General features: G+C 42.8%; 1 protein-coding gene across 4 annotated transcripts in view; it reads left to right on the top strand.

The window, feature by feature from the left end:
* The window catches only part of adgrv1 (adhesion G protein-coupled receptor V1), a 112,657-nt gene that overhangs the window by 22,982 nt on the left and 62,067 nt on the right, over positions 1-27,608 (top strand). For 2 of the 4 annotated variants that reach the window (XM_085787115.1, XM_085787114.1), the window contains 55 exons: positions 320-446; positions 599-784; positions 979-1,159; positions 1,523-1,686; positions 1,785-1,908; positions 2,037-2,297; positions 4,290-4,416; positions 4,549-4,772; positions 4,952-5,686; positions 7,268-7,641; positions 8,376-8,555; positions 9,065-9,245; positions 9,356-9,549; positions 9,677-9,806; positions 10,103-10,183; positions 11,048-11,187; positions 11,294-11,659; positions 11,807-12,050; positions 12,170-12,385; positions 12,484-12,699; positions 12,795-13,039; positions 13,161-13,342; positions 13,470-13,968; positions 14,067-14,376; positions 14,535-14,744; positions 15,202-15,332; positions 15,543-15,642; positions 15,779-15,958; positions 16,049-16,212; positions 16,412-16,499; positions 16,755-16,778; positions 17,531-17,609; positions 17,725-17,863; positions 18,295-18,436; positions 19,364-19,629; positions 19,753-19,928; positions 20,097-20,221; positions 20,342-20,523; positions 20,708-20,854; positions 20,945-21,025; positions 21,163-21,427; positions 22,112-22,234; positions 22,353-22,575; positions 22,702-22,906; positions 23,720-23,866; positions 23,986-24,241; positions 24,537-24,739; positions 25,198-25,374; positions 25,471-25,653; positions 25,790-25,969; positions 26,300-26,464; positions 26,645-26,765; positions 26,854-26,977; positions 27,085-27,223; positions 27,385-27,570. In XM_085787115.1, the coding sequence (XP_085643241.1) occupies positions 320-446; positions 599-784; positions 979-1,159; positions 1,523-1,686; positions 1,785-1,908; positions 2,037-2,297; positions 4,290-4,416; positions 4,549-4,772; positions 4,952-5,686; positions 7,268-7,641; positions 8,376-8,555; positions 9,065-9,245; positions 9,356-9,549; positions 9,677-9,806; positions 10,103-10,183; positions 11,048-11,187; positions 11,294-11,659; positions 11,807-12,050; positions 12,170-12,385; positions 12,484-12,699; positions 12,795-13,039; positions 13,161-13,342; positions 13,470-13,968; positions 14,067-14,376; positions 14,535-14,744; positions 15,202-15,332; positions 15,543-15,642; positions 15,779-15,958; positions 16,049-16,212; positions 16,412-16,499; positions 16,755-16,778; positions 17,531-17,609; positions 17,725-17,863; positions 18,295-18,436; positions 19,364-19,629; positions 19,753-19,928; positions 20,097-20,221; positions 20,342-20,523; positions 20,708-20,854; positions 20,945-21,025; positions 21,163-21,427; positions 22,112-22,234; positions 22,353-22,575; positions 22,702-22,906; positions 23,720-23,866; positions 23,986-24,241; positions 24,537-24,739; positions 25,198-25,374; positions 25,471-25,653; positions 25,790-25,969; positions 26,300-26,464; positions 26,645-26,765; positions 26,854-26,977; positions 27,085-27,223; positions 27,385-27,570 (10,618 nt within the window). The remainder of the gene's footprint in view (positions 1-319; positions 447-598; positions 785-978; positions 1,160-1,522; positions 1,687-1,784; positions 1,909-2,036; positions 2,298-4,289; positions 4,417-4,548; positions 4,773-4,951; positions 5,687-7,267; positions 7,642-8,375; positions 8,556-9,064; positions 9,246-9,355; positions 9,550-9,676; positions 9,807-10,102; positions 10,184-11,047; positions 11,188-11,293; positions 11,660-11,806; positions 12,051-12,169; positions 12,386-12,483; positions 12,700-12,794; positions 13,040-13,160; positions 13,343-13,469; positions 13,969-14,066; positions 14,377-14,534; positions 14,745-15,201; positions 15,333-15,542; positions 15,643-15,778; positions 15,959-16,048; positions 16,213-16,411; positions 16,500-16,754; positions 16,779-17,530; positions 17,610-17,724; positions 17,864-18,294; positions 18,437-19,363; positions 19,630-19,752; positions 19,929-20,096; positions 20,222-20,341; positions 20,524-20,707; positions 20,855-20,944; positions 21,026-21,162; positions 21,428-22,111; positions 22,235-22,352; positions 22,576-22,701; positions 22,907-23,719; positions 23,867-23,985; positions 24,242-24,536; positions 24,740-25,197; positions 25,375-25,470; positions 25,654-25,789; positions 25,970-26,299; positions 26,465-26,644; positions 26,766-26,853; positions 26,978-27,084; positions 27,224-27,384; positions 27,571-27,608) is intronic. The other 2 variants (XM_085787117.1, XM_085787116.1) reach the window with 2 other exon arrangements.

The following is a 27,608-nucleotide window of genomic DNA, read 5'->3' as shown; positions in this document are numbered from 1 at the left end:
CAAAGACGAACGAACATCTTGCAGAAAATCTTGCTGCGAATTGTTGATTTTGGGTGAAGTATCCCTTTAATGTTGAGCTGTTTTGTAGAAACCCATGAGACTCAAGTGTTCAACAAAAGCAAAAGTCTAATTTTCATCTGCTACACATTTGCTGAAGGTGACATTTATCTCTCTCGTATGCTTACACCACAAGCATGTCAACCATCACTCTTTAAGGGGCAAAACAAAAATGCATACACTATATTTTATGCTCTGTTTCAATTGTGGTCACTTGCTGTCACAAACTGTCACAATTTGTTTCTTTGTGCGTGTGTCTCAGGAGTAATGTCGAGAACCAGATCCTGAAAGCCGGCTTCACCACCAGAGAGATAGTCATTATGGAGAACGATGACCCTGGGGGAGTTTTTGAATTTTCCTCATTCTCCAGAGGTCCATGGATCATTAATGTGAGTTAGGAGGGCAAACTGAACGTTAATTCATGTACTTCAAGTCTTATTTTACCAGCTTTAATTTAAGGAAATAATCATATAGATATAACCCCAAATGTTATTCTGTGCTGTCTCTCTGCTCACATGATATTTAAACATTTTAACCCTAGGAGGGTGAGGCTGTGGAGCTGCACGTGGTCAGAGCCCAGGGGCAGCTGTTGAAACAGCTGGTACGATACGCTGTGATGCCTTCAGGCAGCACTGAATTCTACGGAGCTACAGGCATCCTGGAGTTTAAACCAGGGGAGAGAGAGGTGGTGGTGGCACTAGTGGCAAGGCCTGATGGTGTGCCTGAGGTAAGAAGATGGTCAATGCAATTTTGACTTAATGTGGTTAAATAATAATAGTTTACCCCATTACAAAATTAAGTCTGTATGGTCTAGTGTTTAGTTTTAGTTTACGTATTATTTGATTCAGGAATTTTTCAGGTGTATTTCACAAAATATGTGAGCCTTTATATGTGTGTATATGTGTGCGTGTGTGCATACAGCTGGACGAGACTTTTTCTGTGGTACTTAGTAGCCACAGCACTCCACCCAGTCGCCTAGGCAACCACAGGGAGGTCAACATCACAGTGCGGAAGAATGACGACACCTTTGGGGTCATTGAGTTCATCCAATCAGGACTGACCATGGCCATCAATGAGAGCAAAGGAAACGAGATGCACAATGGTACTCTAAAGTAGAAATCCAATAGTGATTCTTTCCATGTCATATTGTGTCACATACACCTAGTTGGAATAATTGACATTTGTATGCATGCAAAGGTTGTAATGTATTTGCTTTTTAATCAAAACATTAGCATAGTTGAGAATTGTCAGTATAATTTTTTGTATATGTGTTTGCAATACAACTAAAAAAGTTGATCTGAAAGCCCCAAAATGTACTGTTTTTATTTGATGCCAAAATTGTTGCTTCTACTGGAGGGGAAAGCACATACACAATGACACAAAGTTCATGCACAAGAGTCAATGGATCTCAAGAGGGTGCATTATCAAAATAGATAATCTGTTGTCTATTCGGATTCTCTTTCAGCTGTGTACCCTGTAGTGAGGAACCGCGGTCACTTCGGAGAGGTTTCTGTTTCATGGGCCCTGGAGCCAGCCCTGTCTGGAGATGTCACCCCCCTTCAGGGAAACATCACCTTTGAGGAGGGGGAGTACCTGAAAAACCTCACACTGTTTTCTGTACCTGACGAGGTAAACAGAATGACTAAACTCTGACTTTAAATTACTTTACTTTAATTGCGTGCATTCATATTTTTCCTTGTTTGAATCTTTTTTTTATTTTATTTTAGATCCCAGAGGACATGGAGAATTTTACCATCACGTTATTAAATGCTACAGGTGGAGCAAGACTGGGAAACCTACTCAATGCCAGTTTGCAGATTAATAAAAATGATGACCCAATTTATTTCTCTGGTAATGGTTTCATATATATTTTTTACATATGAAAGATCATCTGAAAGCCTACAATGATCGAATAATATATTATAGCTGCCTCTATTTACTTGTATTCTCTTCTCTCTCCTATCTCACTCTCAACTCAGAACCTGTTTCCGTGCGGGTTCAGGAAGGGGGTGTGGCCAACTTCACTGTTCTGAGAGCAGGGCGGGCAGACTTTGTTGCCACAGTGATGTACCAAGTGGAATATGGTAACACATCACCAGGTGACTTCACCATGCTGAGTAATGACACGTTGCTTGTGTATGACGTGGGTGAATGGATGAAGAACATCTCTGTGGCTGTGGAGGATGACAACACACCAGAGACTGATGAGTCCTTCCACATTGTTCTCTACAACGCTACTGGTGAGTTTGTAGTTGATTTCGATGTGCTACTAGTCCTGCAACTCGAAGAGTTGCAGGACATATTATATATCAAAACGTGCGTCTTGATCGGGATCGCTGGGCTATTACTTTTCTCAACAGTTTACGAATTTTTCGTCGCGAAAAATGATCAATGACCATGATCTTATGAGTTTATAATGGGTGTGTATTGCATGGAATGTTCGTGTCAGAGTGCGTGACATCATCGGTTAGAGTGGGAGAGAGTGAAGAAACATTCTGTATTTTTTCTGGATAAATTGCCACCACGGCCACAATTTACACTCTACAGACATAATTTTTTCAGAATTTGTAAGACAAACTTGTTATCTCTCATGTCATGTGCTCAAAATATCAGAGAGACTTACAGAACTTACAGAATCAGCCTCTGAGTGCGGCCACGTCTGTCCCTGCTCCTCATTGAGTCCAATACAAATATCTGAGAGGAACGGCCTGATGTTTTAAAACTGCCAGCGTCGCCAATTGTGAGGCCGGTTTAGAGGCAGAAAATGGCTGTTTTTCTCCACGTTTCTGTCTGTCTCAGCCTGCGGGGGCCCCTATCGCCGTGGTAACCTCTTTGATCCTCAGGCCAGAGCTCGTTAACTTCATAAACAATCCACCTGGCGCTCGTTTAAATGTTTATAAACACAGACACAGCTAAATCAGACTGACACAGGATGCAGCTACTAACTAACTATGTGACAAGTCAGTCACACACACACACACACAGACTCTAGAGCCAGCTTCATGTGATTACAGTCACACACACACACACACACACACACACACACACACACACACCTTCATGTGATTAAAACACAGTTAACGTGCAACAGAATTTAAACTTAAACCATGATTTAATCTGGTTTTAAAGTTAAACCTTGTTGGTGTCACACACACACACACACACGCACACACACACACACACACACACACACACACACACACACACACACACACACACACAAACACACACACACACACACACACACACACACACACACACACACACACACACACACACACACACACACACACAGTTAACCTAATGTGGTTACAGCTCCTCCACATCAGTGCTTATAGAAAGATGATCATGTGTCTGTCTGATCAGCTCTGTCTTGACCTTAAGATCGTGGGTTTGATTCCCATGTTGACAGAGATGGCACAACCCGCAGTAGCTCCCGTGGCCCATTCAAAATTTCCCGAGAGGAAATTTTCTAGTTCTTATTGCTATATTGTAAAGATAACTTATGTGAGTCAGAGATTATGTCAGGTTACATAGTGGATGCCTCATGTCTCAATTATGTTGCTATTGTAATGAAAACTGTGTAATATGTATTCCTCCAGAGGACCAAAACATCCCCCCTAACATCTAAAAATCAGTCACTTTTCTTAGTTTAGAGTGTCGATCACAACAGAACAACCAGGCAAACTCACCTTATCTCGAAATAACATCACCCCTTCTCCCCTTCTTAATGTCTCTTGTCTTAATGATAGTTGTGCATGCACAGAAAGGAGTAGCTGAGTTATTTAGCATTATCTGTAGTAACTCTGAAAGCTCTCTTAATCCCAGCATTGTGTGTCAGGGATGGGAATGAAAGGCCTCCTGGCCCCAACAGGACCTTAATTGCCAGACTCCAGACTTTCTAAGGCACAAAGACTGGCCACTCCACTGGCCTCTCTCTGTTTACTGATTGACATGGAGTGGAGTCAAGTAAGAGTTAGCCTTTGGTTTATGCCAGGGGATTGCCCTTTATACAGGGATTGTGTTAAAAGTCAATAACCCTCATGTTAGGAGTCAATCAAACGACAACTGGGACCCTGACACTTTTTACCTGTCCAGTGCAATTTTGAGCACATTTCAGAATCAGCCTTTATTGTCACTTATACAGAAGTACAGCGAAATTTCTATGGTTATTACAGTTGACTTGTATTGTATATAGGTCCTGCTCTAACTTCATATGTTTGCCTTCACAGGTGATGCTGTTGTGTACGGGCATCATACAGCTACTGTGGTGATTGAGGCCAATGATGACGCCAATGGGATTTTTTCCTTGGAACCAATTGAGAAACCAGTTGAAGAGGGAAAGACTAACAATTTTTAGTAAGGAACTGGTCCTCAATCTTTTTCTGTAGTGGTGCATTTCATGCTGTTTGGATGCAAATTGTATGTTTCCAAAACTTGACATTTTAGAGACCTAAACTGTAGTCTTTACTGTCTCTTTACTTTTACCAGTGTCCTACGTGCCAGGGGCCATTTTGGTGATGTTACAGTCTTCTGGCAGCTGTTTGCCAATGACTCTGTGACTCCTCTGGAGGAAAACCAGGAGTTTACCAACACATCTGGATTCATAACCTTCACTACAGGGGATCAGACAAAGCCTATTGTCCTGGAGGCCATTGCAGATAAGCTTCCAGAGTTCATTGAGTTCTTCGTCCTCAAGCTGGTTAATATCTCAGGTGAGTTCAAGAGTGATAAATTTGTTCAGCACTTAGAAATGACATTTTCCATAAAATCGTGAAGTATAATTTGATTAGTTTAGACGTACAGTATATCACTTCCAGATTCCAGATAGAGATGAATGTCATATATGATTTAGTTTTGAAAACCCTTCACTTTTGCCTGTAATTTCTTAAAGGTGGTTACCCAGGGGAAGGTGGACAACTGGCTGAGACATCGCTGAATGCCTCCGTTTTCATCCCTTTCAATGACGACCCATTCGGCGTCTTTGCCATTGCTGACAGCAACCTGGACCAAGAAGTAGCCGAAGACGTACTCTCAGTCGATGATATGGCTGATGTCACTTCCTTCACCATCCTCCGACAGCAGGGTACTTTTAGTGATGTGCGAGTTGCCTGGGAGATTGTTTCTGGCCGCTTCCCAGAGGGCCTTCCTCTGATGGATGACCTGCTCCTTCTAGCTTCCTTCCCAGATGAGGTTGAGCTCAGGCCTCATGCCAGGAGACACCACTCGGCCACAGACACGTGGTTTTTCTCTGGGCTCCAAGGAGCTTACGGGACCATCTCGCCTGAAGATGGGCCTGCTGCTGTCAGCAACTTCACCTTTTCTGCATGGCTAATGCCCAGACCAGACACGGATGGCTTCATAGTCTCGAAAGGAACCAAAAATGAGACCTTGTATTACGGAGTGAAGGTCCACACTAATGAGTCACATGTCACAGTAAAGCTGTACTATACAGTAATAGGATCAAACAATACTCAAATGGCCCAGGCCAGTGCTGAGAAGTTTGTAGAGGATAATACATGGTTACACGTCATCATAACTGTTGATGATGGGATTATTGAGTTCCTCTTGGATGGCACCCCTATTCCTGGTGGAGTGAAGAGCATCAAAGGAGAGGGCATCAGTGATGGTAAGTTTCTCAGTCATACCTTTTTTAAACTTAGTGTTGTAGCATAGTGATGCAATGGAGGATGTTTGATCATATTAAGTGTTCATCATAGTGTCTGTGTTGAGCATATGCCGTGATGGCTTTTGAGCATGTTCCCCTTGATATTTTGGTTTACCAATGCACCTTTATCAAAACATCATAATCCAGCGTTTTTGCACCAACGTTCCTTTTATTTTGTTGCTTTGAAAACTGAATGTCAAATCATGTAGATTAAGTTTCCTCTTATTTTACATTGTTGACATGTTACCAAAAGGCTAAAGCCTACCCACTCAGGACATACAGTACATAGTTCAGATTTTTAGTTTGCTGTCGTCACAGCACCATGGTCAATGTCAAACATGCACAAATAACATGCTCAAGCTCATGAGTTTGTGCACCTGCTTGTGTGTGTTAATGTATGAATGTGTACATGTCTTCCAAGGGTCCTTCAAAGGACCAGGACAAGTGGACTACACTTCTAACATACATATGAATGCATGCACATCCTCACTCACACACTAATGCACATTCACACAGACACACATGCCCCTTCCTCAGCCCCCCCTCCCCTCATTGTTCACGACTAGTGGGACTCTGCAATGCTTGAGTGACCACTTAGCCTCAGCACTGCAGGATATTGCCACCGCTAAAGGGAATCAGTTGGCATCTTCTTTTCTTCCTATTCTCTCTGATTAGTGGAGACAATGGTGGTAGCCTGTATTGGACCAAATGGTCCCAGAGAGGAAATACCCTGATGGCTAACTTCAATCACAGTAGACATATACATAATCATCAATCATGTCATGTGTTATTATCTGTTACTAATAACTAATAACCCACAGATGTGTTGCTTTGTGTCAGGGCTTTATGCTTGCTCACTGTGGCAGACTCCCTGCAGTTGTCCCATTTAGTACAAAGGGCAAATGAAGCAGTAGACTCAACTTGTAGTGTTACCATATTTACATTTACCGTACATGTGCTCATTTAGCAGACGCTTTTATCCAAAGTGACTTGGACAAGTGTAGCACATCAGGAAGCTTTAGTGCAGTAGGAAACCTTAGCATATAAATGAGTAATGAGAAAGAACTGGATCTATGCACTTGGTTGCCTTAATCAAGATTCTGTTTGTGATCACTCCACCCACAGCAACCAAACTAGTTCTAGCATATGACTGTACAACCACCATTATTATGATCATGATCTCAAGACAATATCAAGACACATGATGGACAAATGTGAGATTAGTTAGATTAGTGAAATCACATTTACATGGAGCCCCATTGTGTCAGGAACTATCTCTTTCTCATTTTCTGGTATCTATTTACTCATGCTAATAAAGGTGCAATTTGCTCAAAAATGTTAACTATTGATTATCATATCTGCAAGTTTGTGTGTGTGTGTGTGTGTGTGTGTGTGTGTGTGTGTGTGTGTGTGTGTGTGTGTGTGTGTTTGCGTATATTTGCTTGTGTTTTGGATGCCCTCCAGGAAAAACAAATGCCCAGAAAATCATGTTATTGTAATCGTCTATAATTGTTTTCTTTTCATACATGATTTCTTCCCCAGGACCGGCCTCGCTGTTCATTGGATCAGATCCTGAGGGTCAGCAGCTCTACACAGGCCTTCTACAGGATGTTCGCTTGTACCGTGTTAAGCTGACCCGGGGCCAGATCCACGAACTTCACACCCAGCCTGCTAAGACGGACCTACGTAACATCTCAGGTTACTTACGGTACCTGCAAGAAGAGAGGCAGAAGTCGTTTGTGGTGGAGGTCAGGGATGACAATGAGGAGGAGGGTGAGGAGGTGTTCTATCTACAGTTGGTGGCAGTGCGCGGTGGAGCCCGCCTCCCCCTTCCCAGACCCACAGCCATTCTGCGAGTCATGAAGAGTGATAATGCCAATGGGCTTTTTGGATTCACCGGTGCCTGCATACCTGATGTAAGTGTCACCAGTGGCGTAATTGGAGCATATTTGCTGCTAAATATTTCTATAAGCACCTCTCAAACACTGTAGTTATGACAGTATATGTTTAATATAAATTAGACTGACAATCCCAAATAAATTGTGTGTCTTCTGACCAAGTCTGAATCCACAGAGGCACCATCACCATCATTCAGTTGTGTCATAGAAACAGAAGTAATGCAAACCCATTGGTTTGTCAGTCCCTGTCCTGCTGCATATTTCATCAGTCTTCATGCCTGGCTGCAGGGACAGCATGCTCTCTGGTTTTAGTTGGATTGGATGTGTGTGGGCTCGCATGTTGGCCCCTCTCAGGTAGAGCGACAGCTGGCGAGGCCGCAGCAGGTCTGCCAGTCAGGGCATTCCTGCAGAAGTAGACCAGGAGTTCCAGTACTGGAAATGGGAGATCTTGTTCGCGGTATCTCTCAGCACAACAGGTGGCAGAGCTGAGGATGACATTCCATCAGAACTAGAGAATCCTAGACCCCGTGGGGATAACGAGACACAGAGGCATGAGGGGTATAAGGTGCCCCCTCTCTAAATCACATTATTACTGTGCTGGAATTAGACTGGGCCATTAACATAGCTGGTAAGAGTAGCTCATTTAAGCACAACCAACTGTAATAAGAGAGTGTAGTTTGATGCATTCAGTACTCGCCACTTTCTCCAGTTGCTCTGAATTAATCGACTTTTATTGCCTTGTCACTTCACAGAATGCAGAAGAAGGTTCTACTGTCTCCTGTGTGATTGAGCGTATGCGGGGATCTCTGGACATCGTTTATGTCAACTACACCGTCAACCAGCTGGATAGCCTGAACAGCGAGACACCTGCCAATGAGGACTTTGTTAATGCCACTGGAGCTGTGCTTTTCATGCCCGGGCAGCGTTCTGAGGTGTGTGTACTGTGTATATGTGTGAGAGTAGCTCAGAGGTTGGACCTTTATTAAAGTGGCCTTGTGTGAGCTGGGAAAAGCCCCTCAGAGTTGATCCAGGCTGACGTAGACCGCAGTCACCCAGTGAGTGAAAACAAACTGCGATGTCAATCTTGAGACAGATTTTAATCTCACTGAGACGTTTCCCCTCCAAAATAAAGGGTATGATAACAATAACAAAGTACTTAGTGAGCACTGTATTTACACAGTGGTATATTGATTTCAAATACATACAGTATCTCTAGTTTGACAGCTGTGTTTCACAGTCACCCTCTTGGGCTGTTTCTTGATAACCAGCCCCACCTAGTGGTTGATTGTCTGTGAATTTACTGATGACTCAACAGGTGTCACCTACTTCACGGCTGTATCACACAACGTAATCTATATCTCAGAGCCCAAGATGTAGAGACTATTGTTTTAAGAATACAGTCTTGAGTGAAAAATAAAATGTATGTACATCTTTCTCTTAGGTTCTGAACCTGCAGGTGTTCAATGATAACCTCCCAGAGCTGGCTGAGACCTTTCAGATCACACTGGTGTCCGCGGAGTCCGGCGACGGGAAGCCAGGCTCCACCCCCTCCAGTGGCGCCAGCATCGATCCAAATAACTCTGTTAACACCGTCACCATCACAGCCAGTGACCATCCCTATGGTATTCACTCACATACCCCAAAAACAGCCAGAAAATACATTCTCCACTATTCCCTTTATTCTAACGATCACTATTACACAAACACAAACATTCACTCTTCTCTGAACCAGGCCTGCTGCAGTTTCAGCCCAGTCCTCCAGGGGAAGGGTTGATTTCTCCAGCGTCAGAACCAGCCCACATCACCGTTAATGAGGAAGATGGACAAATCCGTCTGCTGGTGGCCAGGGCCCAGGGCCTTGTGGGGAGGATCATGGTGGGATACAGGACAACACCCTTCACAGCATCAAGCCCTGAAGACTACGAGGTTAGTTTCCATGAAAGTATTTTATATTATTGATACATGTACACTGATAATGTATGAACAGATTAATAAGCCCATGAAAATAATACATTTTCTATAAACCTGTATTCCTCTTTCTCGATATTGCCAGGACTCAGATGGAATGCTAGACTTTCTTCCAGGGGAGAGGTTGAAGTTCATCACTGTGACAATCGTAGACAATCCTGCCCCTGAGCTGGAAAAGATTTTTAGGGTGGAGCTCTTCAATGCTGATGGAGGAGGTGAGAAATTACAGTAGATCCCAAAATAATGATGGCCAACCAGAAGATTATTTTTCTAATTACAGTAGAAATCTCTTGTTACCTGTCTTAATTAGAGCTGAACTGACCCTGTACTTTGCCCTACAGTTGTTTTTACGTTCTGTGTGCTGTGTTCCTGTGTGCTTACCCATATAAACCTACCTACCTGCATAAATACCTGCCTATCCTCCTTCCCATTTGCCCCTTGACCTGTCCTCTACTGGTGTGATTCTGTCCTGGTGTGACTCTTTGTGTGATCCTCGTGTGTGATCCATCAGTGAGTCAGTTTCTGCATAGTGAAGGAAGTGGTAGTGGGGAGAGTGACTCTGACTTCCTCCTTCCATCCTATCACCATCATGGTAAGTGATCCCCTCCTTTACCCCCCAAACTGCTTCTTATCTCCAGCACTTCAACCCCTTGCTGACATAATTTCTCACTCCCTCAAGTCTGCATATCTCAAAGTCAAATTTAATTAAGGATCAAGCGAGATGTTGCTGCTGCTGCCAGGCAATATTTTGATCTTCATTTTAGGTCCCCTGAAAATGCAAGTGTAATTTTTTGGCTAGTTGGTTAAAACTGGTTTGGCCTATAAAAGCTGAGACGATCTCTGAAACCTATATAACTGAAATTATTGGCTGAGTTGTTGATTTAATACACGTATACATTTTATTATACATAGTACACAAAAAATCGTCCTCAACACCTCATCAGTTATTAACATTCAGCTTGGTCTTTAGTGTGTATAAACAAGCACACATCTGGAGGTATGTGGGTGTGCGTGCATGTCGTGTTTAAGTGTGTGCAGTATTTACATTGTACCATGACCCCTGTCCCTGTGAGAAGTGCCGAAGGAGAAGGATGTGGGAAAAGCAAATAGCTTTTCACAAGCAATGGATTTAACATCAAGTGTCACAGACCACAGTGTTTTTGTTTTGACTGCTATAGCTTATTCTCAAATATCCTCCACATATTTTTGCAGCTGCCACTTCAGTCTTGATCTTAACAACATTTTACTTAGTGGTAAGAAGGGTTGTATTTTTATTGGGCTAATCCAATCAAATTCACTGGCCAGACTGACTCAACAATGCTTGCTGCCTTTCCATTCCCTCCTCTCTCAGCCTGGGTATTTCTTATTTACTTCAAAGTGAATCGCTTAGAATGTAACTAAAATGCAACTAAATATAAATCACTAAAAAGTAACATATCTGGTATCTTGTGTATAGCCAGCTTGGGAGTTGCATCTCACATCACAGTGACCATCGCTGCTTCAGATGATGCCCATGGAGTTTTTGACTTTAGTCCTGAATTCCTGTCCGTCAATGGGACAGAACCTGAGGATGGACGCAGCTCTGTGGTCCTGCAGGTCAGTTTACATTTACAAATCCCGATCTAGAAGAGAAGCTAGTGGCCAAGTCAAGTGTATGACTGTATATTTCATCATCATGCTACTTTCTTGTGGTCTCCCCCAGGTGGAACGGTCCTTTGGTGACCTCTCAAATGTCACAGTGTACTGGGAGGCTGATCCCAGCTCTGAGGAGGAGCTGCTCAGCAGATCGGGGAACGTCACCTTTGGTGTTGGTCAAACGACGGCAAATATAACCATCAACGTGGCTCAAGATGAGATCCCCGAGTTGGACAAGAATTTCACAGTGTCCTTGATTAATGTCTCCCACGGTCGTCTGGGTGAGCAGACATCTGCTACTCTGACTGTGCTCGCCAGCGACGATCCTCATGGTGTTTTTATATTCGCTAATGTGACAAGGTCTGTCACAGTTCCTGAAAGCGACTCAACTGTCACTCTCACTATCCTGAGACAAAGAGGCCTGATGGGTCAGGTGTGTCCCACTGTACAAGAGTTAGAAACTTTGTAGAGAATAGAAATTAAAGCCATTTGTGGTGGCGTAACTAATTCAAAATTAAATTTTCCCACTTTTATTAGATGAACCAAATTATATGATAATTTGCCATTTTAATTTGTCCAGGTTCGAGTTACATATGAGACACTAAAGGAAGCAGATCCAGAGCCCTACAGGACGCCTGGGGTGGGCCGTGCCACTGAAGGAAGGGATTTCGTCGCCCTCCGGGATTCTGTTGTTTTCTTGGCCAATCAGAGTGAAGCAAACATCACCCTCCGCGTCCTGGACGATGAGGATCCAGAGAGAGATGAAGCAATTTTTGTGAAGTTGATCAGTGTTCAACTCATCAAAGGGGAGCAGGAGAGGCTCAGTAAGATACTGACATTCCTCCTGAGTGGAAGATTTTACCTGAAAAGTAATTTAGGATACATTGATATTTCAACCATACTGCAATAAACTGATGACATATCCCTTTACTTTTCCTCACAGTTTCTAATTCCCCGTCACTGGGCCCGAAGGCTGATACCGTAGCCCAGGTGACAGTGGAGGCCAGCGACGATGCTTTTGGAATACTTCAGCTGTCGGCTTCTGCTGTCAGTGTAGCTGAGCACTACGTTGGGCCCATTATCAATGTCACACGTGTTGGTGGGATTTTTGCTGATGTATCCGTCAAGTTCAGAGCAGTGCCTTTGACCGCCAGAGTCAGTAAGTGTTGACTGTGGAGCACAGATGTGAATGTTTCCCTGTGATTTGTATGTGCACCGTCCATGTCCATACACATATGCATTTGTATAATCCCATAGGTGAAGACTACAGTGTAGCTTCGAGTGATGTCGTTCTCTTGGAGGGGGAGTCCAGTAAATCTGTGCCCATCTACGTGATCAATGATATGGTCCCTGAGCTGGAGGAGACTTTTCGCATCGAGTTGATCAACCAGACCACAGGAGGAGCTCTCTTGGGGGAGCTCACACGTGCCATCATCACCATACTGCCTTCCGATGACCCTTTTGGTGCCTTTGGTAAGTTAGCATTACCCAGGATATAATTAATTCCTTTGATATTATTTTGTTGTGTAGCTCACTGTTAAGCAACTTATTCTCTTGATTCATCCTAGTCTTCCAGGCTGTTCAAACTACCGTAGAGGAACCAGGATCTAACTCTGTTGAGGTCACGCTGCCAATAGTGCGTAATGCTGGCTCTATTGGCACAGTGGTGGTTCAATGGCAGGCCACTGTCAATGGTAAACTAGCAGTGGGGGACATCAGACCCACATCAGGAGAGGTGAGATTTGCTCCAGGAGAGACCATGAAGACCCTCAGAGTTGAGATCTTAGCTGACGACGTACCTGAAGTCACTGAGGTAAAACACTGACAGTAAAAAATCTCAATGTGAATTATATAAAATTATTCTTGTTTGAAATATGTTATAATATTAATATTATAGTATTCATATACTATTATTCCTCTTTGTTTTTTCAAAGACAATTAGGGTGGAGCTTACTGGTGCCAGTAATGGAGGAAATCTTGGAGCTGATACATCTGTTGACATAATAGTGCCTGCCAATGACAACCCATACGGGACAGTCTACTTCGAGCAGTCTGTTTATCGCGTTCAGGAGCCACTGGAGGGCATTTATGGAGCCAATATTACTGTTCGCAGGAGGTACCTTTAATTGCTGTTTTTAGTTGGAATAATGGTTTAAATTTCTGCATACAGTACCCCTACTCACATTAAGCAGCCTTTTCTGTCCACTGTATGTTATTTATCACCCACATTTTCTTTATTCCAGCGGTGGACACTTTGGTCGCTTGGAAATTGTCTACAGCACATCTGAGATTGACATTGTTGGCATAGCTCAGGCTGATGGCCAGAACCTGCTGACGTACTATGACCTCCCAAAACCAGGCGTTCCTTCCACTTCACCCACTAGGACAGTTAACATCACAGGTCACAGAGATCCCCTGGCCTCATGTGCTGCTGCGTGTCTGAGAGAGCAGGCCTGCCAGGCCTTCTCTATGTCGTCAGGGGTGACCCCACCGTCCTGCACTTGGGTGACGTCTGTTGCTGACCAGCTGACCGCTAAATCTCAGGTTTTGACTTACTTCAAGAATGTTACTTCAGCTGCTGTCCTGTTCAGTGCCCAGGCTGTGGCAGGGAGTGATTACACCCCTGTGACGGCTCAAAGTGCCTTCATGGAATATGGGTCAGGTGTCGCCAACCTCACAGTCCCAATCTTGACAGATAAATTCCCTGAAATGGACGAGAGCTTCTCCATACAGATCTTGAAGGTAATACCTAATCGAGCTGCATCATTTATGGTTTTACATGCAACAGAATTTATGGCAAATTGTATAACACATAATGTTTTATCATCTCTTGTTCGAAGGTAGAGCTGATTAATCTGACTGTGGCTGAGAAGAACTTGCCCTCGATTGGCCAGCCCGACAGAGCCACGGTGACAATAGGGATAAATGGAGATGCATTTGGCGTATTTTTGATATACAGCCTCAGTCCCAATGCCACTAATGAGGGGCTCTATCTAGAGGTTCGGGAAGAGCCTATGGTCGTGGTGCCCCTGGTTATAGAGAGAAGAGGAGGAAATCTGGGCACAGTCACTGTGGAGTGGAGGTTTGTTGGGGGAAAGGCCACACCAGATGCTGACTTCACTGGGACTGGAGGGACTCTGGTCTTTGACGGTATGTGGATCACTCACTAATAACAGTATGTATATGTATAGTTCTCAAGAGTTATGTAAGACAACATTTGCAATTTTTATTTATCTAAGGATGGGGAGAGTTAAAGCAGTAGCACTAAACTAATATTGCATCGTCTACTTTGTCCTCTCTGCCTGCAGGTGATCTGAAGAAGACCATAGAGATAGTAATCAGAGATGATATGGAACCAGAGGACAACGAGAACCTCATGATTGGTCTGGTTAGCACAGAGGGAGGAAGTCGTATCCTGCCCAGCTCCGACACTGTTACCGTAGTGATACTGGCTAACGATAATGTGGCTGGGATAGTAGGATTTCATCCAGACTCACGTTCTGTGATCTCCAGAGAGGGTGGGTATTGGTGACAGTGCAAGTGCAGTCTATATTATGTATCTTCCAGGATATGTGTCATTCTTGTCAGTCTAGTTACACACACTATAACCTCATACTTAAATTTTCAAACCCTTTCCACTGTCCCTGTTGTAAGAAATACAACCTAATTATGTTATAATTAGAAACCTTGACTTCCTCCCACTGGCATCTACAGTATGAGTGAGGCAGCTCACATAAGAATCCCATAAATGTGAACATCTTTACAAACTTATATTTGGACACAAATAATGGTTATCTGCAGAGACAGATAAGTCAAATGTAGTTTAAATATCAATTAGGACTTACGTATGTACCAAAACATCCATCCTTCTCATTCCATCACTGTATCAAATTTACTCATATCATCAAAACAATAGGCTAAACAGTACTCTGCATTAGGCGCTAAAACTGACTGTAGTTGTTTTTCATGTCACAGGTGAGAGGCTGTCCCTGTTAGTGTTGAGAACGGCACCCGGTCTTGGTAATGTCACTGTGGACTGGACTGTACATGGACCCCTTGTGCACCGGACCTTCACCGAAACCTCAGGGACACTTCTCTTTACTGAGGTAAATACAAGCTGGAGATCACTGGTCATTCATTGCACTGTGTGGTGGCTCTGTCGAAACTTTAGAATTGGATGTTGTCATATCTGTGTGGTTGAAGGTGTCAGCCACAAGGACTTATCGTATTAACTAAAAAGGAGTCAATTTAAATGTTACAGCTGTAGTTTGGTAATCCCCACCAGTAATTATGTATTTTGGATGTGTCTCCCACAGAAACAACTAAATGACACCATAACCCTGAAACTCCTAGATGATGCCACACCAGAGGACAAAGATGAATACAGAGTTTCCTTGTCCAACATACAAACTTTTGGTAATGCATCTCTCTCTCTCTTTCAGCTTTTTAGTCGCTGAGCATTAAATACCTCAAAAATAACTACAGTCTGAGTTTTTGCACATATAACACACACGTATATAAATATTCTAATATTCTTCTGACTTACACACAGGTGTTGAGGTTACAGGCCATGCTGCTCTGGATGTCCAGGGCAGGGAGGCGGTGCTTACTGTGGACACCAGTGATGAGCCGTATGGGCTGCTGACCATTGCCCCATCATCCCTGCGAGTGACCACAGAGGAGCGGGACCGAATTATAAACATCTATGTCAACAGAGAGTTTGGAGCTTCAGGTCAGTGGGAAAAGTATGAACACAAAAACGTTAACTAAATTCATCTAGTCCCCTGCTGATTTTAACTTGTTAAAAAAAACGTTTATACAGGAGCAGTGAATATCACCTATGAGGTTATAAGAGGTTCCTTGCAAGACCCGTCCCACGTAGAGGGTGCTCTTGCTGATCCTGGACAAGACTTTGTCTCTGGTACTGGATCAGTAATTCTTCAAGATGGACAGACTTCTGTTGGCATCCCTGTCACCATACTGGAGGTAAAGACCATTGTTGTCCTCTATCCACTCAAAACCTGTTTACTTAAATGTTTGCTTTTTGATTGATTTCCTTTACTCTCTTTACTTCTTTGTGTTTGCTATGAGGTGTGTGTGCATGATTTGTCAAGTTGCAGTGTTTGTACTGTTGTGTTGTTTGGATGTGGTGTTTATAATTTCTCATTTCCATTTATTCTCTCAGGATGATATTCCAGAGTTGCAGGAGTTCTTCTTGGTCAACATAACATCGGCAGTACTCATCACAACCCTTGCCACTGCCCCTCAGCTAGGTACAGAGCAATTTAGCAGCGTAGAGCTTATCTGCACCACAGTCGCTACTGAATTTCATTGAGCATCTTTGGTTGTAATGAACAGTTGTGTCATTACAATGTTGTTTCACAAAGTTAATATCTTCTTTCCGTAATTGTCTCTGTTGTATCTGTTTGTTTGGTTATTTCTGTTGCAAACTGATATTTTACAAAAATGATGAAATCACTTTATTTTCTTTCTCCAATTTCTCACCTTTTGCTTTGTTTGATGAGTAGAGGTTGTATATTGCACATTACCAGGTAAAATATATATCCAATGTTTGTTTAGAATAAGAAAAAGCTTTGCCTAAACTGTCATGTATTTTGAGGTAGCGACAATATTCCTGTATGCTACATCAAAATACAACATTGTAGCTGACTGTCAAAATCCTCCATGGAAGAGCTTGTTAGTTACCACTTCGGCTTTTACGTAACCCAAACCACTGTCCAATTTATGAATGAGTAACTTTAGAAAGTGATGAGTAGACAAAATACTACGGGCAGAGCAGCACTTGGAGGCTCCCAGAATACTATCGGCCCTCTGCCTGGAGACACACAGTAAACATACGGCTGCTCTTTTGGCAGCAGTCATTATGTGGCTTGGATGGTGAGATTGATGCTTTCCATGATTGAGGAAGCCTGGGGATTTGATGGGAGCAGAGTAGCAGTGTGTGGTGACGGGAGAAAAAGCCAAGCTAAACCCGTAGCTGGCCTCCCAGTGTCTTGGCTATAGAGTCAATGGGAGAGGACTATTCAGGGGGTCATAAATCAGTCCACCCAAAAGACTTGGCTGCTCAGCCTCACAAGCCACTTACAGTAGACGCTTCTTAGCTGTAATCCTCGCTGAAACGTACCGTGACGGAAGTTAGATCCTCCACAGTTTCCTCTAGCACAGCTTGCTGTTGGTGATTAGTGCTGTTGCTGATACTAAGCTTTTTACTGCAGTTATTATAAACAGCTGATAGTCCTAAGGTCATCACGTTTTTCCTCTCTTTATTTTCTCCTTTACACAGACACCCAGGGGTTGGTGGCCGAGGTCAGCATTACTGCTAACGATGGAATTAGAGGTGTTATTGAATGGACAAATACCATGTAAGAAAAGCATCCACAAACGATACATTTTTCATATTGCATTGCACGTGTTAGTGCACGTGCTCTACTTTAAGAGCTTTTCTTACCCAAATCTGTTCTCTGTTCTCCTTTCCAGGTTTGAAGTAAATGAAACAATTGGTGCACTGACTCTGGTGGCCTATAGGAACAAGGGGTCGTACGGAAATGTCTCGGTTTTCTTCTATGCCCAGAATCTGGAAGCTCAACAGGGACTGGACTACAACACAAGTGAAACGGTCAGCTATTACACACACATTCACTGACACACACACACAGATACTTTTAAACGTCATATAATACATGGTTGCCCATAAAGCTGGAATAAAATATTTTTTACCTCTCCTCATGAAATGATTGTGACACTGTGATTTATTCTTGATAGATAAAGTGTATATCTTATCAAAACGTTATTGATCAATCTCTTTCAAACATATCACTGTGAAAATTAAATCACAATTAACCTTTATAACACGAATAAAAAGAGGAATGTGTCTGAAAGTAAAATTATTCCCACTTTTTGAGCAATGGTGTACTTTTAACAGCATGAACACCTACCTTATAAGAGCTAATTCAATAGCAACTGGACTCTCTGTAGAGTCATGAAGACATGCCTCTTATCCAAAAGTTTGAGACAAGTTTTAAAACTGAAAACCCTCTGTCTGCACAGATACTCCATTTTCTTGATGGGGAAAGGCACAAGTTTGTTGACGTGCCGATTATCGATGACGCTATTCCAGAGGGAGCTGAGAGATTTCAGCTCATCCTGTCTGAACCTTCCCCTGGACTGGAGCTGGGCATCAATACAACAGGTAGACACAAGGACAGAATAGAAAACGATAGAAGTTTCTGACATTTTCGAGTCCAGCAGTGGAACTTAAGCTCCCATTCAGTTGAATGCACAATAAAAAAATGTCCAATTTATGATCAAGACTTAAATAATAGAGATTTGAGTTATGAGGTTTAACGGTCTTATATCATGTCATAGATTATGCTTGTTTCTTTTTGGCTCACGGGTTGCATAGGACTTGTAGGATTTTAAAAAGCTTATGTCAGGACACCTCAAATATTATAAACAAATGGGAAAGGTAAGTTAAATTGTATGAAACCATAGCAACAAGACATATTCCTCATTCCGCTCCAACCACTGATTGAACTGAACAAAATGAGGACTTTAACACAGCCAACTTTATTTTGTATCAGAATTGGTTCCAACAATGAGGTAATTATTACATCAAATTACTTTGTTAGCATCCAAACAGTTGTGCAAAACAAGAATACCTTGATGTCTGGCCTGGTTGAGTGCATACCCTGTACAGTTGGCTTAGTTCTAGCTGCAGCCGCCATGGGTTTGTATCTGACTGCCAGTTTTTTGCTATTATATCTCCTTCTCACTCACTCCCGGTTGTATACTGTTGCTTTCTTAACTGCATTTCTTCACAGTGCAACCAACAAGAAATGGAGCATCACACACAAAGATAGCTGATTGTTTTAATATAAGTGACTGGGCTGTGCCATTTAAAACAACTGAAGCACCATATTACACTGAAGACAATGTAATATGTTGGTAGATGCCAAAAGCCACACTTTTTTTGCTGTTCCCTTGTAATCCACAGGACCATTAGCATTATCGCATTATTGTTATGTTTGTAAAAATGAGCTGATTTATTCTCATCCACCCCTACTGGAAATAGCTCTGATTTTATCTTCCTAAACTACATCTCTCTGTTTCCTTGTAGCAACTGTGAATATCCTGGCCAGTGACGACGGACATGGAGTCATTTCCTTTAACACGAGTGAGCATTTCTTATTGAAAGAGCCCACATCCGTGTCAGGGCTGAGTGAGAGCGTGGCCACCCTTTATGTGGTGCGGAACCCAGAGGAAGGCACGTTTGGCACCGTGACTGTTCAGTTTACCATCACTAACTCCAATGGCAGCCTAGCAGAGGGCGATGTGATGCCAACACATGGGTTTGTAGTACTGGAGGATGGAGTCAGATTTAAGGTGAATAAGAGCTAAATAAAAACTACAGCATTTACCTCTTTCAAATTGTTATTTCTTTTGTGTGATGGTGTTTACATTGTGATTTAACAGCAGTTTTTGGCTTTATCTGTGTTTTTTTTCCAGATGCTGGAGATCTGGGCAGTACTGGATGCTGAGCCCGAAGGGAATGAAACTTTCACAGTGACCCTGTCCAGCCCAACAGGTGGGGCACGGCTGGGTGACCAACTCCAAACCTTCATCACCGTTCTGGAGAACGTGGCTCCTTCTGGCTTGTTCCGCATCGGACCTACACTCAACAGGTCTCAGCAGCGCTGCTCCAAAATGTTCTGACACTTTAATTATAAACACTTTCTGCTCAGTGTAATTTAAATGTATTGGCGTGAAAATATGTACAAGTGTCTATGTACAATGATAACCACAAACATACTTGTTTATGCAGTATTATTTGTCGTGTTCTTTTTCTACAGAACTAACACCGAGGTGGTCACTGATGAAGGCGGCACAGTCTTCCTTACTGTGTCCCGCAGCAATGGTCTGGAGTCAGCTGTCAGTGTGGAGTGGGAGACGCAGTCTGACACAGCTGTTGCTTCTGGTGAGACCACTTGTTCTTTTCATTTCAAAATCACTCCAGCTTCCTGAATGCTTATAAACTCTCCTCTTTTCTTCTGTTGTTACTTAATTCCCTTTTCCTTTTTCCTTGGAATTCTTCAAGCGGGTCACCTATATGTGATGGGTGTCTACCAGAGCTTCGAGGACAGCCCCACCTCAGTCTGGTGCTCTCTTCCTGAAGATATCTCCTTCCTGGCTGTGAGACTGGATAGGACCCCCTCTGCTGGATCCTCCCACACCTTGGCCACACTGTATCGCTGGCAGGGTGTATTCGTGCCAGTAGAGGTAGAGCAACAGCAGTACTGCCATTTAGCCAACACATGATATCTCAACTTTAAACAGACACAGTGTACTTGAGATAAATATTTAGTGGGGTTTGGATTATGTGAGACCTAATAATGTGTCAGTATACATTTAAAACAGATTATGTTGTTAGCATTAAACTTCCCATGTGTTTTGGTCATTACAGACTGTTCAGATTCAGGACCCAAGCTCTTGTGTTGGGTTTGCAGTGAACGGTTCCACCTACATTGGCATCACACATAGTGGCCCTCCCTTCTCCCCCGCTGCAAACCTTAGCATCTTCAAACTACAGAGGGACCTCAATATCACCCTGGTAAGTGGAAAAACAGTCATGGCTCAACACTTTGTTCATTCTTGGTCTTGTGTCATTTTCACATGATTGAAGGAAATCTGATTTCTTTAGGAACAAACTTTAGGCGTTGAAGCTCTGGATGTGAAACACTTCTCCACTGAAGACAGAGATTTTTTACTGGTATCAAGCCAGGTGAGACTGACCCTTCCACTGTTTATAGTCAATATAGTATTACAGCCCAGATAAAGGCAATTACTCTTCATTTAAGAAATGTCAAGACTTCCATAACCCGACTCTGGTTTTGTTACTTTGTTTCTTTCGTGCTGCAGATTTTTGTTTGGAGTGGAGGCTCCTTCACCCTCCTCCAAACTCTTGACTTCGAACAGGACATCCTAAGTGTGACACCATTCACTCGTGCAGCTGTTTCCTACCTTGTCGTGTGCATAGACAGACAGACTGCCAGTTGTCTCCTGCTTCAGTGGACCAATGGAAGGTTTCAGAATCCACAGCCTCTCCCTCTCAGTGCCAGGGCCATTCAGGTGGAGACAATCAACACAAGAGCAGAAGACACTCTCCTGTTGATTGCTGTTGCTGGTGAGCTGTTGTGCACTGCCACCACATAAAATTAATAAATGCTGCCATGTTTTGTTTTTTTTTTACACATAGATTACTGACCACTTTTCTAAAAATAATTTAGCTGGTGGTTCAAGCTAAATTGGTTCAATTAAAAAGATTTAACACATTTTTCAGTGTTTCAGAGATTACTTATTCATAATGAGAGTGAGCCTGAAGGAAAGAGCCTTGAATGGGACTCAGGTGCACTTAGGGGATGGTTGTATTTTTTTTGCAATAAGACTGTATCTTCTGGACTTTCAAGAAACGATGCGGTGGTTAGAGGGCAATATAAATAAGGCAGTGATAATTTAAAAGACAAATAGGAACTGTGTCTCTTACAGACAGCCTTTTTCTGTCTAACCATAGAAGAGAAAATGCACAATGTAGACCAGATCATATTTATACCATGCTCTGTGTATTTTGATGAGGCATAATCCCTCTGAGTTTGCAAAAGTGGTGAATTTTCTTGGTTCAGACCTGTTGTGGGTTTATGGGAAAGGCCTCCGTGTGGAGCAGAGCAGAGCCACAGCGGGACTCGGAGGTTGTAATTTGTGCGTCTTGGGTGTGTCAGTCAGACCAGTCCTTACTTTACGTAAACATGCTATTCTAGCGTGAAAGAACTTAAGTCTGTGTGTGTTTTTGTGTGTCTGTATCTTTCTCTAGGTTTCTCTTCATCCTGTGAGGTGTTCCAGTGGAGGTCAGGGGAGCCGTCACCACAGCTGTATCAGTCCATCCCGCACACAGGCCTCACCTCTATTCACACATTCACTGCTCCATCTGGGATCAGTAAGTGAAAATGTCAACTTTGTTTGTGAAAATAAGTCCGTTTTATTCAGTTGTACTATTAAAATCAGCTTGCCAGGCACCATGTTCAGATCTATGAAATGTCTTTTCTTCCTAATAGCTTATGCCCTGCTAGCTGGAAGAAACGGCTCATCACTCTACTCCTGGCGGTCTGATGTTAACCTATTTGCCATGACCCTGAGGGCCCCTCCAGCCATTAGCTTCCTCTCTCTCATCGTACCATCGCTCAACACCACCAAGACCCTTTTTGCTTCCACTGAGGAGAACAGCACCACTGTTTACGAATTTGTCTCTGTCTCCAATCAGTCTGATTTCATACCCAGGTACCCAAATTCTTTAAGTCATAACAGGCCAGTTGTTGTCCTGAGAGCAAATCCTACAAAGAGGAAATCAGATACAATGTAATGTAAATCATGCAGGTTACTGTATGTTTGTCTTTACACATTCAGTTTTGGGGAGCTGCACTTTGCACCAGGTGACAGCGAGCTCGAGATAGCAGTGAACATTATCGATGATGACATCCCTGAGGTGCAGGAGTATTTCCATGTCAGCCTGAAGAATCCAAAAGGTGGGGCTGAGATTGGATTTGGTGGTCAGGTGACTGTCTTTGTCCCAACCAATGATGATGCCCATGGAGTCATTGGCTTTGCTCAAGTAAGCAGACAGCACATTTTGATATCAGATAGCACATTTACACTGTACATTTGCCATCATGTAAAGGTCATCATGTCACAATCAGTATTGCACTTCAAAGGGATATTTCAACATTTTCGCATATTTGCATATCGCCAAATTTGCATATTGCCATAATCCCTATAGCTTTAGGAGTAGGTTTATTACCTTTAATTGTCGGTGGAAGCTGTTTTTAGATCGTGGGGGAGAGACGCGAGCTGCATGGTATTTCCACGTTTCCCTCATCAAACTAAATACACGATCCAACAATTCCGAAACGTTCTCCTGGACAAGTTGTGACCTGCACATTCACCACGCTATGAAATAATAATGGAACGTTACGAGACAGAGTTGTTTTCGAGGCAAATGCCTAACCAAAACTACATTTCAGACACAGCTGCTGGGCGGAGTGATTTTAAAAGCAAGTAGTTCTGAGTATTTGCTTCATGTGTCATAATGTTACATAATTATATGTTATTATTTTATAGCGTGGTGAATGTGCAGGTCATAACTTGTCCACAAGAGCGTTATGGAGTTGTTGGATTGTGTGTTTAGTTTGATGAGGGAAACATGGAAATACCATGCAGCTTACATCTCTCCCCCGCCGATCTAAAAACAACTTGCACCGACAGTTAAAGGTCATGAACCTACTCCTAAAACTATAGTGATTATGGCAATAGGCAAATTTGCCAAAATGTTGAAATATCCCTTTAACCATATTTTTTATACATTTCTGTTTTGTTTTTTAACAGCAAATGCTATTTTGAAACAAATAACTGCATTAACTCTTTGCAGAATTCTTTATACATGGAGGTAGAAGAGTTGGAGCAAAATAATCAAATTTCTCTCAGTGTTGAGAGGAGAAGAGGAACATTTGGCAGGCTGACTGTTCACTGGGCTGCCAGTGGCAGTCTGGCAGACATTTACCCCTCTTCAGGAGTGGTGAGTAAACCACAGCCTCCTATCACACAAAAGGCATATTCACTAATAAACAAATGCTTACCAAATAAACAATTGCAGAATCACAATCTATTCATGTAAAATTGTATTTTCCCTCATAGGTAACGTTCTCAGAGGACCAGTTGGTGGCCATCATCTCGCTGGCTGTAATAGCAGATGGTGTCCCAGAGCTGAGAGAGAATGTCAGTATCAACCTCATGGATGTCACCACCGTGGGACTGCAGGACCTACAACAGGCTGCAGTCATTGACAAGCAGCGCGCACAAGCTCTAGTCATCATTCTGCCAAATGGCTCCCCCTACGGGGTGATTGGATGGCATTTGGACTCCCAGTTTACACTAACACAAGAACCACTGAGTAAGAATGACTATTGAGTAAAATGAATTAGCTTAAGTCAATTACCGTCTTTAGATGAGGGTTCTTAGTGAGCTATTACAGTAATCACACGTTGGCATTTTCTGTAAAGGAGATCAGCCATGATTTCCCGGATGTGAAGTAATTTAGGAATGACTTAATCTGTGTATTGGAGGCTGGCCCAAAGAGAAGTTTGAACAACATACTGCCCCTTTTCCTTCAAATATTCTTTTTCTTTTTATTCACCTGCATTAATTTGTTGTGGCATATGTAAAGGTATGTCTCTTTCAACCCACAGGGACTCCAGTCAATGTGACTCTCTCCATAGTACGAGAGCAGGGTTCTTCAGGTGAGGTGGAAATCCATTACCAGACCAGGCCAGCCCTTTACCAGCCCCCATCCAACCAAGCCACTGCAGGAGAGGACTATATTGCCAAAGATGACACAATCATTATGATTGATGGTGCTACTGTTGCCCTTGTCACTGTCACCATCCTCCCGGTAAGAGTGGGCTGATGGGTAATATAGATGTTTATAGAATTTACTCAAAAAAAAAAAAAAAAATACAGTATAACTGATTTCTAGCAATTTGTGTCTGTCCATACCAATAACACTGTATCAGTATCAATACAATATGTCTGATAGCAACTTAAGCAATAACAGTTTTCGGTTGCATTATCTCAGCTGCAATTTTACCCCTCATGTCCTACATCATGAACTTCACACACTCATGTCCATTCAATCAGGTTATCAAGATGACATTCATGATTTTGTCTTTTCATTGACAAAAGACAGTGTTTTTCTTGTCGTTTTGTTAAAACATACTTACCAGTCCTGATACAGTCAGAAGACTCACCTTTAAATGGCTTGTGTAGTCCACTGATAAACAGATAAATCAGGGTTTTTTTTTGCTTTCCTTTTCTATTATGTAGTGACTATGTACATGTGTGTTTTCTCAGGATGACATCCCAGAGATGGCAGAGAGCTTTCTGGTGAACATCACCAGTGTGGAGCTAGTTAGTGGGTCAGTTGGAGCGGGGCAGCCCAGTGTGAAGAGGCTCGGTATGGAGGTAGCAGAGGTCACCATCCAGGAGAACGATGACCCTCGGGGGATTCTACAGTTCAATGTCTCTGAGGTGAGCACAGGTTCATCTTCATCCTTATGTAGCACTTTTCAAAACAACTGTGGTCATTTGTCTTAATTATACTTTGTTTCTGAACATCATGTCCAGGATATCCCTGGAAGTGTGTTGGCATATGAGCTTCCACCACCAAGCAACATTGTCTACCTGTCAGTGGTGCGACTTGCTGGTACAACTGGAAGACTTGTCATCTACTGGGAGGCTCAGCCAGTGACTGCTGATATTAATGATTTTAGCCCCACATCTGGAAACATCACTTTTCAAGATGGACAGGTAAATGGATTGATGAGTCCGGATTTGAAATGAACCTGTCCTCAATACCATATCAAGTTGTGGAGAAAAGCTGTCCACAGGTTACTACTCAGTAGTTTCAAGCTATTAACTTGTGCTTCCTCATACTTATTTTTAGACAGAAGCCCCAATTGCTATCACCATCTTGGATGATGAACAAGTGGAGCCTTTGGAAACCTTCAGAGTGTTTTTGCTGCTTGTGATTGGTGGAGCTCGACTTGGAGAAGTGACCGCTGTAAATGTCAGTATTCCAGCCAACGACTCACCTCTTGGACGGTTTGGATTTCAGGAACTGGAGGTGAATCTGCAATCTCTGCATCATTATGATTTTCTGTGACTTATGTTGACCCCTATGATGTTTTTAGTGTTTTACTGCTTCAATATCATGAAAAAAATAACAGAACTCACTCTTACTGTCAGCACAAAGCACAGCACCTGAAATAGATTGACCAAATTTGTGTCTTTAATAAACTCATTAGTGATGTTGTGCTGGAATTCATCCTATTATTTCCTCATTTCACTCCATACTACACAACTGTGTACCTGGTACTACACAAGTGTGCACCTGGTGTACATTAGACAACATTTGGATTAGTAGTAGTAATCATATTACTTAATCCCCTCTAAGGTTACTGTCAGTGAGCCAGAGTTTGTGGGCGACCCGGCTGCTGTGGCAACACTAGCAGTGCTGCGTAGTGCAGGAGGTGAGGGCAGGGTGACACTGGTGTGGCGGCTTGAAGACCAGGCCACAGATGACCTCTCACCTCTCAACGGAACTCTTGTTTTCACTGAGGTACAGTATGAAGTAGATAGTGTCACTGTCCCACCACATCTTGATTTTTTTTTTACTTTCACTGAATGGTTCAGTCAGTTTGTAATCTCGATATTAAGCAATAACCACTCTTTAATCCTTTGACCTCATCCACTTTGCAAGTGTCTTCATGAAGCCTGCTACACTTTTCATGCTTTACAGAATGAATCTGTGAAGACGTTTGTGATCAGAGCCCTTGCTGACACTGTACTGGAAGGAGAAGAACATTTTACCGTCCGGCTGTTTCCTGCTGAGAGTGAGGCTGTCATCGACCCCTTAAATGGTTAGTACTGTGCATTAATTGATTAAATGTCCAATTACCACATACTCATACCTGCCCTAACTCCTTTGGTCTGTTATGTGCAATGCAGGCATGGTCACCATCATTATTACGGCAGACAAGGCTGCCCTTGGGATTATTGGAATAGCAGAGTCCTCCAGGAGCATCCTTATTGGAGAACCTCAGGGAGATTACAATGGCAGTGCTGTGGTCAGGTGAGATGCTGTGCATATCACACTATATGACTACACTGAGAACATAAATAAGAGCTTTAAATTCATCCATCTATGATTTAAAATCTGTTTTTGTGTGTATTCCCCAGACTTGTGCGAGGACCAGGTGTTTTTGGAGAAGTCCAGGTGTATTGGAATATCACTCCAGCTGTGGTTTCAGAGTTTGAAGAGATATCTGGCGTTGTGATTATGAGAGACAGGCAGTCTGTTGCCACCATTATTCTTAAGGTATGAATGTCGATTTTAAAGTGTTTATTGGAATGAAATCAGCATATTGCCTGCATCTGTGAACTGCATATCTCTCATACAGAAACAAAAATGCACCACAACGACAACTCCCTGTGGGATTTTTAAAAAAGCTTTCCAAGTGATATCTGTTATGATTCCAGGCTTTGGATGATGACCTTCCTGAAGAGCGCCATGAGTACCAGCTTACACTGACCTCTGCTACCTCAGGATTGGAAATAAGTCCCACAGCCAGACATGCCAGAATTACTATGGCAGCCAGTGACGACCCCTATGGCCATTTCTCCTTCACCCAGCACCAGCTAATGGCAACAGAGGAGGAGGGAATGGTGAGGTCATGAAAATGAGACTCATACATATAGAGTAT

This window comes from Trachurus japonicus, chromosome 9, assembly GCF_045865225.1.
Source record: "Trachurus japonicus isolate A0001 chromosome 9, Traja_1.0".
In the NCBI taxonomy this organism is placed as follows: domain Eukaryota; kingdom Metazoa; phylum Chordata; class Actinopteri; order Carangiformes; family Carangidae; genus Trachurus; species Trachurus japonicus.
Note: the sequence above shows the minus strand (reverse complement) of the source record. Positions and strands in the feature narration are given on the sequence as shown.